We start from the raw sequence: 16621 nt of genomic DNA, 5'->3' as shown, positions 1-16621 counted from the left end.
AAAAATGCAAATCAACTATTTTGTCACTAAAAAAGGCACTAATGTTTCGAGCCTTTTATTTATAATATAAGAAATAAATAAAAAAGAAGTTTCAAGCCTTCTATTCCATGGTTCTTACTCAGTTTGGGAAATCTATGAGAATTCTCCACCAGACAATGGAGGGTGCTCGTAGATCACGCTTTGTGGAAGTATTTCACAGACATTTAATTCTTCATCAATCAGACCTTATGTGAAAATAACTCTACAAGACTGAGTTTAAGAATGGAAAATAGACATCTATACTCTTGAGGTTTGAATAGTCACAGGAGGTCTCTCAAAGAGAACATGTAGAATTGGAGTTTTTCTTAAAACTCCCACAGAATGTTGAGCGATAAAAAACTTACAAATTCCGTTGCAATAGGCCATTTTCCCATAAGATAAAGAAACGTTTCAATGCATATGATCAACACTTGGTACAAGTTTTCAGCATAGAAACATACTGAGCTTATACTCTTGGGCTCAATGGATTCATATTTTAAGCAGGCCAGTGTAGATATAATTTGTCCAATCTACTGTAAAGGGCAGGTGAGTTTTTTGGCTAAGAGCAGTGCACTCACTGCTAAGATGCTCCATGGGGATTATATGCCTTCATAGATCGTGGTACTATTTTGGTATTTTGTACTGCTTTTTTCTTTCTAAGTTGTGTTTATTAATGTATCAATAATAGAGGAACAATCATGGCTAGCTTTTTCTTTAGCATTATATGTTTTATACTCTCTTTTGAATAAACTCACTGTCATTGACATAGTATATAGGAATATTAAAAAACAATAAGAGAAAGTTATCTAGTAAGAGGCAACTTAATTGATCTTTGTAACAAATTGGTCATGACAGATACCGATGAGTCGGCTTCAAGAGCATGGAAGGTGAATTTTATAAGTTAACATGGGGTATTCTGGTTGTTCCACCAAAATTACTATATTTGAAGACACTCAAGAGCTCCTCACAAATATAACATCAACATACCAAAAGTGAAGACATTAGGCAACAAGTCATCCACATAGATATAAGTCTTAACACTTGATCACAAGGACCAAGCAACATAATTTACAATTATTCAAAGTTCAACCAAATACTCACAAGGACCAAGCATATAATTGCTGTCTCATTTTTTTCCCTTGTAGAAAATTATATCACAAGACAATGGAAACATAAAAATGAAAAACCAAAGATTTGAAACATAATACAGGAGGTATCAACATGTGGGTAATACATGTAAAGTAAGAATTCTTTTAAGCTAGGAACAGAACTTGCCTTTGGGGTAGTAACTCGAACCACAAGTGTCCTTCTATTAAGGGTATGTTGAGCCACAAGCATTTTTTGAGTCGAACAGCATGAATATCAGATAATTTAATTGGAAAGAATGTCCACTTGCTCAACCTACCTTGATTAAATATAACTGTCTAGAAGCTTAATACCTAAGAATTTTCTGAAGCTTAATGTGACAGACAAATCCACAAGAAGGTCGCCAATTAGTCACAAAGCTGCAGAAACCCACCATCCATATACAGTTTAATGTGGAAACACAATGATGTATACCATCTAAGGCATGATAGGATTAACATTTAACTCTAAAGTGATCTCAATGATTACTCATCAAACCAATGCATGTAAATATCAGTCTCCTAATAAGTGAGGGAGGTAGAAACTTAGGTAATCATGACCAATAGACAAATGGGAACTATAATAGTTCCCATTTGTATGGAAGAATTTTACCAATAAGTTGTTGCAGGCTAGCACGGTGAAATATTATAGACAGTTACGGCTCCTAACAAAAACTGAGAAAATTTATAATCCAGCTAGGCTCAGAAATAATGAACAAGAGAATGCCACATGCATGGCAAACCAAAAGGTATATCACATGGCATTCAAATTGGGTATGTTCAGTACTCATTGGATCATCATCGTATTTATTAATTCTCAATACTTGTTAAAAAGACCTAGATAAATTTGGGCCCTAAGCAACTTCTAATGATGAAAACTATTATACCAAATATTTAGAGGCTACCATCCCACACACATAGCTGAAAGCAAAATCCTTTTGCAAGTCCATCAAGCTAAGGGGCAAGTTTTGTTGCTGGATTAACAATCAAACAACCTTAGGCCCTATTTAAGAAAAGAAATGCCAAGGAACTAAAAGAAAAAAGAAATATACAGCCACAAACGAGTTCCATAAGAGAAGAGAGAAAGATGGCGACTTACAAAAAAATCGAGAGAAAAATATTGTATCAGCCTCGCAGATTCATCAAATCTATCAATTTTATTGGGATTTCTCTTCCTCACAATCAGAGTCACCTTCTTCTTGTGTGCTTGAGATCCCAATCCAATTTCCCAAATGTGGAATGAATCTTTCAATTAGATTAGGAAGCCGTATCCTCCTTGGGTGTGGTATGTCTACTTCACTATTGGTAGCTTCTCCACTAGGTCCAGCCTCATCCCCATGAAAGTCATCACAACTGCGCTTAATTTTTGTATCTTTTGCTGAATCATCAAGATCATCCTCATAAGGATTGATGCTGCACCTGCTGCTCCCAGCCATAGTTTGTTTGAGATCTTCAATGTCTTGCTTGTATACCAAACGGGCCCCACATTTCGTCACCTCCAAGCCTGGACCTTCAGTTTCAATTTGAACATCAATTTGACTAAATCCATTAGCATCGATTTGACTCAATTTGTTGCCTGATTTCCCTTGGAAATTCTCGAAGGGAAAATATTTCAACAAAAGGTGAGATGAACCCATCTTACCAGATTGTTCGTAAAAAATAATGCCATGGCTATCAGAAATTTCAGATCCCATAACATAATAGGAAAAATGAAGATAATGTGTAAATCCCCAAGGGGTTGTGGGAAGCGGACAATGCTTGCGAAATATAAAAACAGCACACACAACAATTCCCATAAAATCTAAAGGCCCTTGCAGATTAAGTGAATTCCCCACACTTTGATGGCTAAACCATTTCGGAATTTCACTTCCAGGAATAAGAAAAAATTCATAACCCAAATATGCTCCCTGAAACATACAAATCAAGATGTTTAGAACTTAATGAGAGAGAGAGAGAGAGAGAGAGAGAGAGAGACCTGAATGTAACGTCTTAGCATTGTTAAGAACATGTCATCGTAACCTTGACTGTCGATCAATTTGATGCAGTTACGAAAAGAGAGACAAGGACGAAAATCATCTTCTGGTCTTATGGGTAATGTTTCGAATGACATACAACCATCAGCATTAATATACATAATATTCAATGGAAGCTCGGGCAACAATCGAAGATCCATGCAACCACACAAATAAAGAGTTTTCAGATGAGATAATTGAATGATATTTTTAGGAAGACTAACGAAATTATTTCCCTTTAGCTGTAAAGAAGTTAAAGAGGACAAACAGCCAATAACATCAGGGACTGCCCGAAGATTGCAATAGCTTAGATTAAGATATCTCAAAGAGGATAAGCTTGATAAAGTATGCATTAACATGCCCATGGCATCTGGGCCCCTTTGCAATAGAGGAAAATTGAGGAGCTTATTGGATGGTTTAGATAATAGAAAATCACATCCACTAAAAGATAGATTTTGGAGATTTTTTAAGAGAATGATGGATGAAGGTAGCCCTCTTATACCAGTTCCACTCACATTTAACACCTCTAGGCCCTCAACATTTCCCAAGTTCTTTGGCAATTTGTCAAGTCTTGAACAGCCAGATAAATTAAGAGTTTTTAGAGACATCAAACTACATATTGCATTAGGAAGACTTGAAAGGTTTTTGCACCCTCTTAGATCCAATTTAGTAAGGTTGGTTAAATGTTCCAATAATAATGACAGATCCTTTATAACAGTCTCACTCAAACAAAGTTCTGACAATCGTGACATATTTCCTGTAATCTCCGGAAATTTCTTTAGCCTTGAACAACCGCCAAGATCAATAATTTCAAGAGCTTCCAAGTTGATCTTGTGAGGAAGGCTTTTGAGACACTTGCAACCATTCAAATCCAGTTGAATAAGCTGTTTGAGATCTCCAAGAGATGCACAAATCGTATATAGCCTTGTACAACGTCGAAGAATTAGTTGCTTAAGCTTTGGGATTCCACTAAGGTCCGGGATCTCAATCAAATTTTGAGAGTCACTCAAGTCAATGAGTTTTAACTCGTTTAAAATCTGTTATAAACCAATAAATAATTAAACAAACTAAAGCCCTTATGAAAATGAAAGAAATACACATTTGCATAAGTGATAATCTTACCATGATTCCTTTCCATAGTTTTTTGATGCCGCTGCAATGCATTCTCAATTCAACAAGTTTGTTTGGCTGGAAACTGGTTGGCATAGATTTTAAGGGATATCCATGCCAATCTATAGCACATAACTTGTTAGAAAGATAACTGAGGCCTTGTGGAAGTTGGACATGACCTCTATTAAGGCCTTGTGGAGGTTTCACATTATTAATTTTAAGCAATCTCAAATTTTGCATCTTTGAAAAGGCTTCAGCACTCAAGTGTTCCTTTGCTTCAATAGGCATGTTTAGCATTATGCCTTCAACAACCTCTGTTCCCTAATGAAAAGAACAATGAAATTAGAGTAATTGGCAAATCTAAATAAGAATATATAAACTTCTATAAGTTTAGGTCTAGAATAAACAACTTACAGTATTATTTTTCAATATATGAAGGACATCCTCACAAACCCATAACCTACTTTGACGACCGGGCTCTTCAGGGGATTCACGACGAACAATTTCTTGACCCATTTCTTGTAGCAAATCATGCATCAACAAAGTTCCCTCTCTATTAATGGTTATGAGCGATTTGTCCATAAGAACATCAATATTGTAGTTTGGATAGTATCCAAAACTTTCTAGTATATCTCTTATGCAGTCTTTCTTCTCTCCTTTGAAAAAACATGCAATATCCAAAAACAAATCTTTTTGGGTATCCATCAGACAATCGAAACTTATTTGAAGTATATTTACAATGTTTCTATCAGGTTTTTGTTTTAGTTTATATAAGGCACTTTTCCATTCATCTATTCTTTTTTCAAACAACAAAGAACCTAAAACTTTAAGAGCCAAAGGAAGGCCATTGGCATAATTCACCAAGTCCTTAGACAAATCCACATAATTTTCTTCAGGATAGGGTTTCTTGAAAGCCCTCCAACTAAAAAGCCGCAAAGCATCGTTGTTATTCAATCCCTTGACTGTATATATATCATCCATACCACGTCTTCTCAACAAGTGGCTATCCCTACTTGTTACAATTATTCTACTCCCTGAACCAAACCAATCATGGTTCCCAACTAATGCTTCTAGTTGTTCTTCTCCATCCACATCATCAAGAACAATAAGAACCTTTTTATTACGTAGTCTATTCCCTATAACATTGATCCCCTCAAAAACATTCGATATATTTTTTCTACTTCCCTTAAGGATGTTAGAAAGAAGTTGTTGTTGTAAAGAAACTAGATGATGATTTTTAGTTTTTTCTCTTACATCAGCTATAAAGCTGCTAGCTTCAAAGCTGCCTGAAATTCTTTCATAAATTTCTTGTGCAAGAGTTGTTTTACCCATTCCACCCATCCCGCAAATCCCAACAAAGCGAACACCACCCGACCCTTCAACTAAATATAAATCCAACATTTCCATCACACGGGATTCTATTCCAACAAGTTCCTTGGAAATGGTATTTTGAAATATAAGATTCAATTCACTAGATATCCTTTCAAGGATCTCTTGGATAATTATTGATTCATGCCTGCAAAGAAGGTGGCAAAACAAGAACTTTGATGACTATATAATATATAGCATAAATACAGGAGACTGAACATTCAAAATACAAACTTAGATTCATTTAACAAAAGGGGAATCCAAAAAGTGCATAATATAGCATCGTAATTGAGGTTTAATTTGTTTGTCACATCGGACAGTCTGTGAGAACCATGTGCAGAAAAACAGAGGAAAAGCCACCCAATAAAGAACCAATTCATCTTCTGGAGCTACAGTGGAACAGACTTCTAGGCTGCACTCATGACATTAGTCCTAAATCTGACAACAAAGAATGGCAATCATTTTGCAATGTGCAGGAGCTTAGAGCAGTAGGAATCCATTTGAAGTAAAAAAATAGTAGTTGCTTGGGAGAGATAGACTTAACCAGAAACTGGACCTTATATGGCGATGTTAGCAGCCTTATCAGTGCGTCTCCTTCTAATTGTAATAGTTTAATGAGTTAAGAGTGTTCCTATTTTTTTTTTTTTTTTTTTTTTTTGGGATAAGCCGATAGTTAGAGTGTGACAAATTTTAATGTCATTTTCGGTAAGTTTCTCAGATTTTAATTTTCATACTCCTTTTTTCTATTTCTTTAATCTTCACAATAAGAAAAAAGATATAACAGATAGACCAATTGAAGTATTTAATTATTTAATATATATTTATGCTTCTGGCCTATTCACTTGCCCAGAACATTTTAACTGCTCAGAGAAGAAATTCTACAAGAAATAAAAATTAAATGAAAATGCAGTGTTATTGTGTGGTATTGTGCTCTTTATTTTTTTGTGATTGAGTTTTTTTTTTTTTTTTAATTGATTATCCATGCTTGATATTGCTATATTGTTAATTGGCTAATGATGTACACCATTGGGCTATAAATTGATAGATTAGCTAAAAATTGGAATTAGCCTTAATTACAACTTGGGGTCTAAATCATTACCACAATTAAAATTTGGTAATTGCAAGAAAGAAAGGCAAAGAAGAGGAGGATGTAGTGAGAAATAAATTGTGTCTGACATGGCATTTTTCTAACCTTTATATCATTCATTTGCCGTGTGTCATCCATCAAAATAAAAATGGGACAGAATCGGAGGGTTTTAAACGGTAGGAGAGCCAAATGCAAAATGATATAGGTATGACCACATGAGAAATCTACTACGAATAGAGGTATATATAGGATTAGACCTTGCATATTACGAACTTTGGAAATTACAAGCATATTGATAAAGTATATATCTAAACACAATTGTCCTGATCAGGTCCCAGCTTGAGTCCTGTTATGAGATAATAGATATTAATTGGGCAGAACCAAAATTTAAGTTTAGGGGGGGCAAAATGTATGAGTAATGAACATGTGTGCACGCACAAAATATAACAATAACATATTTATTATAATGTGTTTATCTACCAGGGATTTGTTTACACATGAATAAGCCATTTTGTGATTTTTTTTTTTTTGAAAGGTATTAGACATTCTAAGCTAAAAGAAGGCAAGCATTTGAATTGAGGCCAACTATAAGAAGCAAAGCCTCATTGACTCAATAAATCATTTATATAATGTGAATTACCAAGTCTTTTTTTTTTTTTTGTCCATATTGAGTAATTCAGTAATAGACTACCATGCCTCATACAATGCAAAGGCTCTTCAACCAAAGTCAAACTTGAGCTTATAATTCCCTAAGTCATAATATACATACAAGGGACAAACATAAATTTTCTCTAGTTAATCAGATTAGAAAAAGCAAATAAATTCTGTCATGTTTTTCCACGGGAAAGTCAGCAAAGCTTTTAGTGTAGGAAAATTACCATATTGATAATAATGTGAACAAAATGTACTCTAGCGAAAGACAAATGTTACCTATCATGTAAATCCCATCCAGAGATATTGCCCACTTCTTTCAAAGCAGCTTTCCATGCTTGCACATCCTCTTTGTTAATCTTGGGATCTTTTTCATGCTTCTCAAAGGCTTCAGCAAGAGTACCTGTCTGGTTTCGTACATCAGAGGAATCAACATGGTAAAAGATGGGCAAAACTGTCAACTTGGTCTCTTCTATGCATTCAACAATCTTAGCTAGTTGAACCAAGCACCACCTTGAAGAAGCATAGTTTGTTGAGAGAACGATGATTGCATACTTGGACTCTTCTATTGCTTTCAAGAGCTGTGAAGAAATATACTTTCCTTGCTCAAGTATCTCATCATCATCCCTGAAGGTGATAATACCCTTTTGTCTCAAAGCAATATATAGATGGTCTGTAAAATTCTTGCAGGTGTCAACTCTGCAAAAACTAAGGAACACATCGTATTTCAAAGAAGAAGAAGAAGAAGAAGAGGAGGAGGAGGAATCTGTTTGAGTGGACATAGAAGGATATGGAAGAAATTGGATCAATGACCAAAAATTTCAGTCACCGAAAAAAAGAAACAAGAAATAGATTTCGGTGCGTAAACTGAAAAGTTGTTGACGGGAAAATCTTAGAAGATGAAAGCAAGTGAGGTTGAAAATTGAGATTTGGGTTAGCTTAGCGCTGAGCTGCAAAGAAAGGGAAGAAGAATAAAGATAAAGGTGAGGTTAGCATAAGGATGATGACATTGCAGACTTGCAGTGCTGGAGAGAGAAGGAAAACAAATTAACAAAAGAGGTTGTCGGAGTTGGTGCGCTTTTTTTTCTTTTTTTAATTCACTACTTCGAAATTTGTAAAATGTGTGGTTTGTCAAGTCAACAATGCATTCATCCTTTCCATTAAATTACCATTTACATTATTATTCTAAAACATATATATATATATATATATATATATATCATTTAGATTTTTTTCTTTTTCTTTTTGTTAAAACCATTTACATACTGAAAGTTTGAGTCTTTTGGCTTAATATTGCTAAATTCGAAGTTAATTTGTGTTATAGGTACTGTTCCAACTTATTTAGGAATTTGAGGAAAGAGAGTGAATTTCAGCAATACCGTTGCCGAAATTCAACAAAAGTAGGAGAGAGAAATTTTTGATTTTCGGTGATGGTGTTGCCGAAATAGGAGGGGAAATTTTTTTTTTTCCTCCTATTTCGGCAATGCCATTGCCACATTTCACTTTTTTTTTTTTTTTTTTTTAAGAAATGATATGTGCACATAATTTTTACAATAATTTTACAACATTTTCACAACAAATCACAGGTAATTAGTTATTATTAGTTAAAATTTGAATTTAACACTGAGATTACTTTTTTAATCCAACAATAACAACCTGCCACTTAAAATTTGTTGTAAAAATATTGTAAAAATTGTGTGCACATATCATTTCTTAAATAAAAAAAAAATAAAAAAATAAAAAGTGAAATGTGGCAATGGCATTGCCGAAATAGGAGGGAAAATTTTTTTTTCCCTCCTATTTCGGCAATGCCATTGCCACATTTCACTTTTTTTTTCTTTTTTTTTTTTTTTAAGAAATGATATGTGCACACAATTTTTACAATATTTTTACAACAAATTTTAAGTGGCAGGTTGTTATTGTTGGATTAAAAAAGTAATCTCAGTGTTAAATTCAAATTTTAACTAATAATAACTAATTACCTGTGATTTGTTGTGAAAATGTTGTAAAATTATTGTAAAAATTGTGTGCACATATCATTTCTTAAAAAAAAAAAAAAAAAAAGTGAAATGTGGCAATGGCATTGCCGAAATAGGAGGGAAAAAAAAAAATTTCCCCTCCTATTTCGGCAACACCATCACCGAAAATCAAAAATTTCTCTCTCCTCCTTTTGTTGAATTTCGGCAACGGTATTGCCGAAATTCACTCTCTTTCCTCAAATTCCTAAATAAGTTGGAACAGTACCTATAGCACAAATTAACTTCGAATTTAGCAATATTAAGCCAAAAGACTCCTGAAAGTTTAGTCATTTATTATTTATACCTTAATTTTTAAATACTTAAATTGGACTCATAACATTATGTAGCGTTTTATTCATACTTTATGCCTATGAAGAAAAAAATTTATTTAATCAACACTAGTATTATTATTGGGGCAAATAATTGTTCTTTAGTTCTTAATTTATTGGAGGAGCTCTAGATGCAACATCAATTTGCATTCACATTCACAATAGACTTAGGTGTAGTTAATCTTTCTCATATAGGATGCAACTACATATGTCCTTTAAAAGTTTACAATAGACTTAAGTGTAGTTAATCTTTCTCATATAGGATGTAACTACATATGTCCTTTAAAAGTTTAAGAAAAATTCCTTGGAAATCTTAACCACATATAACGCGGCTCTTATAATAATTACCTAGCGTTGATGGCCTTGTGTTTATTGATAACTTTCTCGTGAACAAGGTTTGATGTGGCATGTTAGAAGCAATTTTCCTAGACTAATCTTTTTGATAAGTCAATTTTCCTAGACTAATTGAGCAATTTCTTCGAAGATAATGGTTACAGGTGACTCTGTTGTGAACAATGTTTGATGTGGCATGTCAAAATCTATATTTATAGTCTAATTGAGAGACGACTTTGTTCTTTAACTCTATCAATTTCTCTTCTGTCTTTTCACTACTAAATTTTTTTTCTCCTCTCTCCTTTCTCACAAAATGGAAAAGTGGTCCTAATATAGGACAAATTAGGAATTTGTCTACGTTTAGTTGCAGTGGGTTTAGGGTTAAGAAAGAAGAAGAATTAGAGAAAATTTAGGGCTATTTAGGGTTGTGAGCAATACTCGTGAACAATAACTTTAGAAAGAAAGAAGAGAAAGAGATAAGGAGAAAGAAACAACAAGGCCAAAGTGCCTATTGCCCAAAACACTAAATTTTATTAATCAACTCATTCTATTCTTTGAATAAATTGAGCACAATAGATATAAAAGACTCCTACTTGTACTAGTAGTAATAGGATTCCTACTAGTATTAGGACTACAAATAAAACTTAGTAAATACTAACTTGGATCCAAAGTAAATAAACTTAAGATATTTAGAATACCTTGGAAGATTCTAGACTCAACTAATTACCAAAATACCCTTAATTTGCGAAAATTACAGATTTGCCCCTCTATATAAAACAAATCATAACTAATAAAATGAATACCCAAATTAAAAACTGTTTTAATCCCAAAAAAAAAAAAAAAACTCATACTTAGACCATTAAAATGGCACGTCTTTCACTTCAATTGGACTTCACACGAGAACCCAATAAAATAATTCTTGAATAGGTGAATTTGCAAAGTAATAGCATTTTAATCTTCCATGACTCCATCAAGACCAAACAGGAACTTCCAAGCAAACAAATTTGAAAAATTCTAGGGACACACCTAATTGCACCCCAATTTCATAATTGTTAACTTGTACAATTATAAGTGGATACTTTCTACCCACCACTTTTCATTGACCACTCATAATTGCACAAGTCTACAAATTATGAAATTTGATGTGATAATGTGTGTCCATTAGTAGCTTTAACAAATTTAGATGCGCAGAGCATACATGCTAAAGTGGAAACACAATAACAAATGCACAAAATGCAACATTAATCTGTACTCAAATGCCAATAGGCTAGTCAATCTTTCTTGCATAAGATGCAACTATGTTAACTCAAGAGCAAAACCAAAATTATTTTAGAATTTACATTTTCAAATTTTTGTATTTATCTCATAGGAAATTGGATAATTGTAAACTTTTATTCGGATGGCGATTAGATTTGAGATTAGATAGGGATTAGTATTTGAGTTCAATTAAGATTAGTCTTAATTAGTTGTTATCTTTTACTATCTCTTTATTTCTTGAGAGCTCTAGCTCTATATAAGAGCCTAGTTTATTTGTATCAAAAGACAAATGAGATTAATGAAATTCAAATTGGATATTTTTCAATAGTTGGGTGTTGATTCCTAACGCCTTAAGTGTTGATTCCAAGTGACCCTAAGTGCTAATTCTTAGGTTTATTTTTACTTTCCTTGTCTTTTATTTTGGCCTGCATCATATGTTCCTTGAAGTTTGGAATTCCTTGAAAAACTTAACTCGTATATACTTCTCTCATAATAATTGCCTAGTGCTAATGGCCTCATTTTAATGGTGACTTTCATGTGAACAAGGTTTGATGTGTGGCACATCAGAAGCAATATTCCTGGTCTAAAGTGGGAAATACAATGACAAAAGAGGGATGAAATACAAATGTGCTAAAGTGGGAAGCCAATGACAACTGCAACCATCAAGCATATTAAGAAATTATAGTGTTAAGCACCTGGTCTAGGTGCACCTCCTTACTCCTCAAGACTCAAAAATTGTAGCATCTACACAAAAGAAATGTGAACGACTCTTGTTTTTTTTTTTTATCATTTTGGATAATTCAAAAATTATTATTGATATGAAACACACCAATACAAACAAAAACACTTCAAACACTGAGACTTTAGCTAGTCCACTACAACAAAGGCATCTGCCCTAACATAAACTCCTTTTTCAGCATGAAAATAGTTTTATATCATCCCAACCCAAATCTACACAGAGACACAAGTCTTTAGACTAAACTACAGCACTTGATTGGTGCTAATCATACCCAACATCGTGTTTTTACAAACAAAACAATCACAAACCCAACTACTAGAAAACTTTTAACCAGAGGTCATAAAGGATGAAACGAGGCACAAACCAGTTACAACAGAGAACTCTGTTTAGGATAAAGTTGCAGCACTTCCTTTAAACATAAACCTAAACTTGACATCTTTTCTCAAAATCTTCATATGCTTTCCTCTGTTTTGACCTCTCCAAGAATTCTTGAGTTTCTCTGAGATAATAAGGAATTTTTGAGGCTCTTTCCTTTGATACTCTGGCTACCCACATGAGTGCCTATTAGGCCCAAGCATGTCCCAGTGCCAACAAGAGGCATATCATGATGACATCTAGGACACGCCTCTACCCAAGTATCCTATGTACTTTTTGAGAAGCATACTCAACTAAAATTTCATCAACAAATGTCACAAAATCAAAATCCCCTATGACATATCATTCTTTCATCCTGAAGAAAAATGCATCATGATATTAGTCAAGCCAAAAACATATGGGCAACACCCAAAAGGATGTGATACATACTACTAAGCATATGCAATTACAGTACAAAATCAGTTGACATGATGTGCAAATAGCAATGTGAAAAAACCATGCAATCAATTAGCACCAGGAAAAGCCTCTGAAGAGTTCTAAATTTCAATTTGCATCCCAAGATGAATTTTGTAAAATATTTTTCATTTGTTTTCCATTTAGTGCTACCTCTAAGTGTTCAATCATGTGTTCATTTTCTGCCTTGTAGTCACATCTCAACATCTTGATTTTAGCCATTACTAGTCTTGTGCAATTTTGAATTTTTGCTATATAGATAAGGTGGTAAAAGTATCTCTTGGCAAGGAAGCCCATTTAAAACCTTGAACAAACCCAAGAAGGTTTAACAACACATCCAATTACATGCTATAGTAGTCAAGAAAAAAGATGCAGTAAGTAATATTCATCAGCAAACCCTCTACACCATTCTCAATTAACCTAATGCAAATCCACAACTTTTACCATGGGAAGATACAAGTCCAAAGCATGGCCAAACTTACTGAAATGCAACTGCACATTATCAATAGTAGCTTCAATTGGAATACATCCTATGAAAAGCCTCTTTCCCCACTTAGCAACTGAACTCATCAAAGGACAGCACAGTCATCAGCAGAAGCAGAACCAACCACCATTTCTGCAATCATTTGGCAAGTCCTCTTTACCTCCAGAAGATAACACTCAATTCACTGGCATTTGCCTAGTTACATGAGCATGATCTGCAGGAGACACAGTGTCAACAACAATCTGCACACCCCTCGCCCCCCAAACAAAAAAATTGACAACTTGAGAGACAATATATTAGCATAACTCTAATTTATAGCAAGGACATCCTTAATGACTGTAAGAAGAACTAATTGATGTCTAGTAAAATGGAGCACCAAATTAGAAAACACAAAGATGCTTGGGAATTAATTGACAGTCAGAGCATCTATGAACAAAGTTTCTTTGGTTGTTTCATTTCCTGATGTATGTTTAAAAACCCACTAGAGAACCAGAACATTAAGAATGTCAAAAACGGTGGTTTGCCAGCATTGAGGCTTGTATAAAGCTTCTCATTCTATCATTTTTCCTTAATTAAAAAACCATTGTTTAAGTTTAAGAAAAATAAATAATACATAAGGGCTCATATAACTTTTGAAAATATATTTTATAGTGCAGGTTGAGATACAGAGAAGAGTACAAATCATGCACATGAGATCTATCAACACAATTCCAAAATCCCATTAAAATTTCTATGGACACCAGCATTGTACCCAATCCCACACAGATCATATATACAAACAGTATGCTTCTCTCATATGTTACTTCCATGACCACTTAAATGATGTGGAGTGTTGGCAATCACATATTCTAATTTATTTTTCTTTTCTATCTGTGCCAATCTAATTCAACTATAACCTACAAACAACAATCATCACGAACCTCATAAGTTTTAAATGTATATGATGTTTATCCAAAAGAATAGAAAGCATATACATATGGCAATGTTAATCTATCTATTTTTGAAGAAAGGTTCCCTATTTTGCAATAAAATTTCCCACGTTTAAAAATTTCTTAAACTTCAAATCTTCAACAATCAACATCCACATCCCATCAATAATTAATCAATAGGCCAAAATGCCAGAGTCAATTTGACTGGCCAAAACCTATATATGATCTAAAATCAAATCAAAAAATAAATGACAGATCATGTAGGACAGATCTAAGTTTGGAAAATTTGATTTACAAGGAAATTTAAAACAAATAAATATTTTTGAAAAATGAGGCAGTGTTAATGTGGGTAAAAGGGATGGAAAAGTAATTTCTCACCAAATCAGAAAGAAAAGTAAAAAAAATTGAGATCTTTTATAAAAATTTATGATAGAAGGAAGAGCACAGAAGTAATGAAGGCAGTAGTGTGAGTAGTGGACACATTATTCTAAAACTTGTTTTCCCGCATCTTTAAGAATGGGATCAAGGGGTTGTCTCAGTCTCTCAAGGTCAAATTCCTCTTTAGAGCTTTTAGTTCTACTAGGTCGTCAAATTCCTCTTTAGAGCTTTTAGTTCTACTAGGTCTTGCCTCATAATTACAGTTATGCTTCTTTTTTCTTTTTCTTTTTTTATTGACTATTATGAATCATCAATTGACAAATAAGACCCAAATTATCAAATAAAGAGGCCATGCAATGCCTTATTATTTTCTTAAACTCTACGTATCACCATGTTGTTAGAAGAGTAAGCCCACGCTTCTGCACAATCAAGGTTGACTAATTTCTAGCAATTGAATCATCAATGCTAGAAATTGATGATTATGTATTTTCAGGTAGTCCAGCCTTTTTTTTTTTTTTTGTTAATATTTTTCAAGGAGTAATGAGCTCATAGTATAATCATGATTCAATTTATTAAATGCCAAACTCCCTTCCAAGGTGAAATTGAACCAATTAAAATCAGAAAGCCCCTAATTAAAATCTAGAATCACAATAAGAAATTGCATACATAAGCACTAACAACCAATAGCCCAGCCCCCTCCTCACAGCCTGAAGCCCTTCCACCTCTGCCAAGCCAAGCAGCACACAACTTCATTACTGTGCAATGTACCAGCCATATTAACTAGAAAAAATGCCTCAAACTTAAATACAGCCCAAAACTGAACATAAAATTACAATACCAACATGTTAAATAGTAGCTTACCTGCTGAACCAGCGCCACCATAGGGGCAAAAAGATGCATATCTTCTTCTTGGGCTTCCTTATCAAGTGACTCAGCTTGTGTATAAGCAGTACAGCAATTTGGGTCTTCCCACAAACTGTCCCCAAATAAACAATTATATTCTCCTCCAAAGGTTTCTAGCATTGCTCCAACTGGTACCATCAGAAAACATATATACAAAACAACATAACCTACAATAAGTAATACTTTCTTAGTATAAAAAAAATGCATTTTATGTTATGGAAAGAAATTTCTAGCAAAGCCAAACACAACTAGCTTGCTGGAGCTGTGCTTATGTGTTCTGAAAGCAAAACCATTAGGAAGAATAAACCCTAGAATTTTGTCACTCGTCCAGTTTCTATGAAAAATACATGATAAGAAAACAAAATTTATATGTTTCAAAAGAAACGCAAAAAGTTGAGAACTCAAGAACTAAGCCCAGAACCACAATTTCAGCCCATATTAGTCGAGCATTATGATTCCCCAAAACTAAAACATCAAAACGAGATAAAATTCAAAGTTTTGTAACATTTCTACATTAATTTTCCTCAAGTTTCCTTGCAGCCAAACAGAGAAATAGTCACATACACAAAAACAAATGTTTAGATGAATATGTATAGATACACATGCTTTCAGGTGATCTTTGTGGGACTTTTTTTGATCTTTTGAATTTCTAAAACCAGTTCCACTCCATCATCATCATCAGCCTCAACCCCAGAGACACCCAAAGACCGATTAGTGGTGGTAGTAGCACCAAAACCCGTACTACTGGCAGTAGGACGATCATCTCTGCTGTCAAGCATTCCATGTCCCATTTATTTGATCTTGGTTTCTAAATGACAAATTAGAGGATGAGATGTTCCTCATTCCAAATCGTCTAGACTAAAAAAGTTGCATAGTTAACAAATAAAACTAAATAAATAAAATAAAAGTTTGAGCTGAGTACATCAATAAAGATGATTCTAATCAGTAATAATTCAATTAAAGAATAAAGGAAGTTCATTCAATATATTCAACTTAGGCATTTGACCATTACTTTAGTCATATGGATTTGCATGTGTACCGAAATGGACCGAA

At 33.8% G+C, this 16621-nt stretch overlaps 2 protein-coding genes across 19 annotated transcripts in view; both read right to left on the bottom strand.

The window, feature by feature from the left end:
* LOC126699414 (TMV resistance protein N-like) overlaps positions 1-8457 on the bottom strand; it is a 90989-nt gene extending 82532 nt beyond the window's left edge. For 4 of the 7 annotated variants that reach the window (XM_050397195.1, XM_050397190.1, XM_050397191.1 and 1 more), the window contains exons 1-5: positions 7650-8457; positions 4679-5780; positions 4277-4585; positions 3118-4191; positions 2242-3049 (exon numbers count right to left, since the gene is read on the bottom strand). In XM_050397195.1, the coding sequence (XP_050253152.1) occupies positions 2300-3049; positions 3118-4191; positions 4277-4585; positions 4679-5780; positions 7650-8152 (3738 nt within the window). In that variant the 5' untranslated portion in view covers positions 8153-8457 and the 3' untranslated portion in view covers positions 2242-2299. The other 3 variants (XM_050397196.1, XM_050397193.1, XM_050397194.1) reach the window with 3 other exon arrangements.
* The window catches only part of LOC126699416 (disease resistance protein RUN1-like), a 193865-nt gene that overhangs the window by 64718 nt on the left and 112526 nt on the right, over positions 1-16621 (bottom strand). For 2 of the 12 annotated variants that reach the window (XM_050397216.1, XM_050397223.1), the window contains exons 9-10: positions 16169-16376; positions 15527-15696 (exon numbers count right to left, since the gene is read on the bottom strand). The exons of 7 other annotated variants lie outside the window; for them this stretch is intronic. The gene's annotated coding sequence lies outside the window, so the exon portion shown is untranslated. Of the gene's footprint in view, positions 1-13518; positions 13601-15526; positions 15736-16168; positions 16377-16621 lie in introns of all 12 variants that reach the window. 3 more of the 12 variants (XM_050397228.1, XM_050397224.1, XM_050397227.1) reach the window with 3 other exon arrangements.

This window comes from Quercus robur, chromosome 9, assembly GCF_932294415.1.
Source record: "Quercus robur chromosome 9, dhQueRobu3.1, whole genome shotgun sequence".
NCBI classification, from domain to species: Eukaryota; Viridiplantae; Streptophyta; class Magnoliopsida; order Fagales; family Fagaceae; genus Quercus; species Quercus robur.
This window is presented reverse-complemented; position numbering and strand designations above follow the sequence as displayed.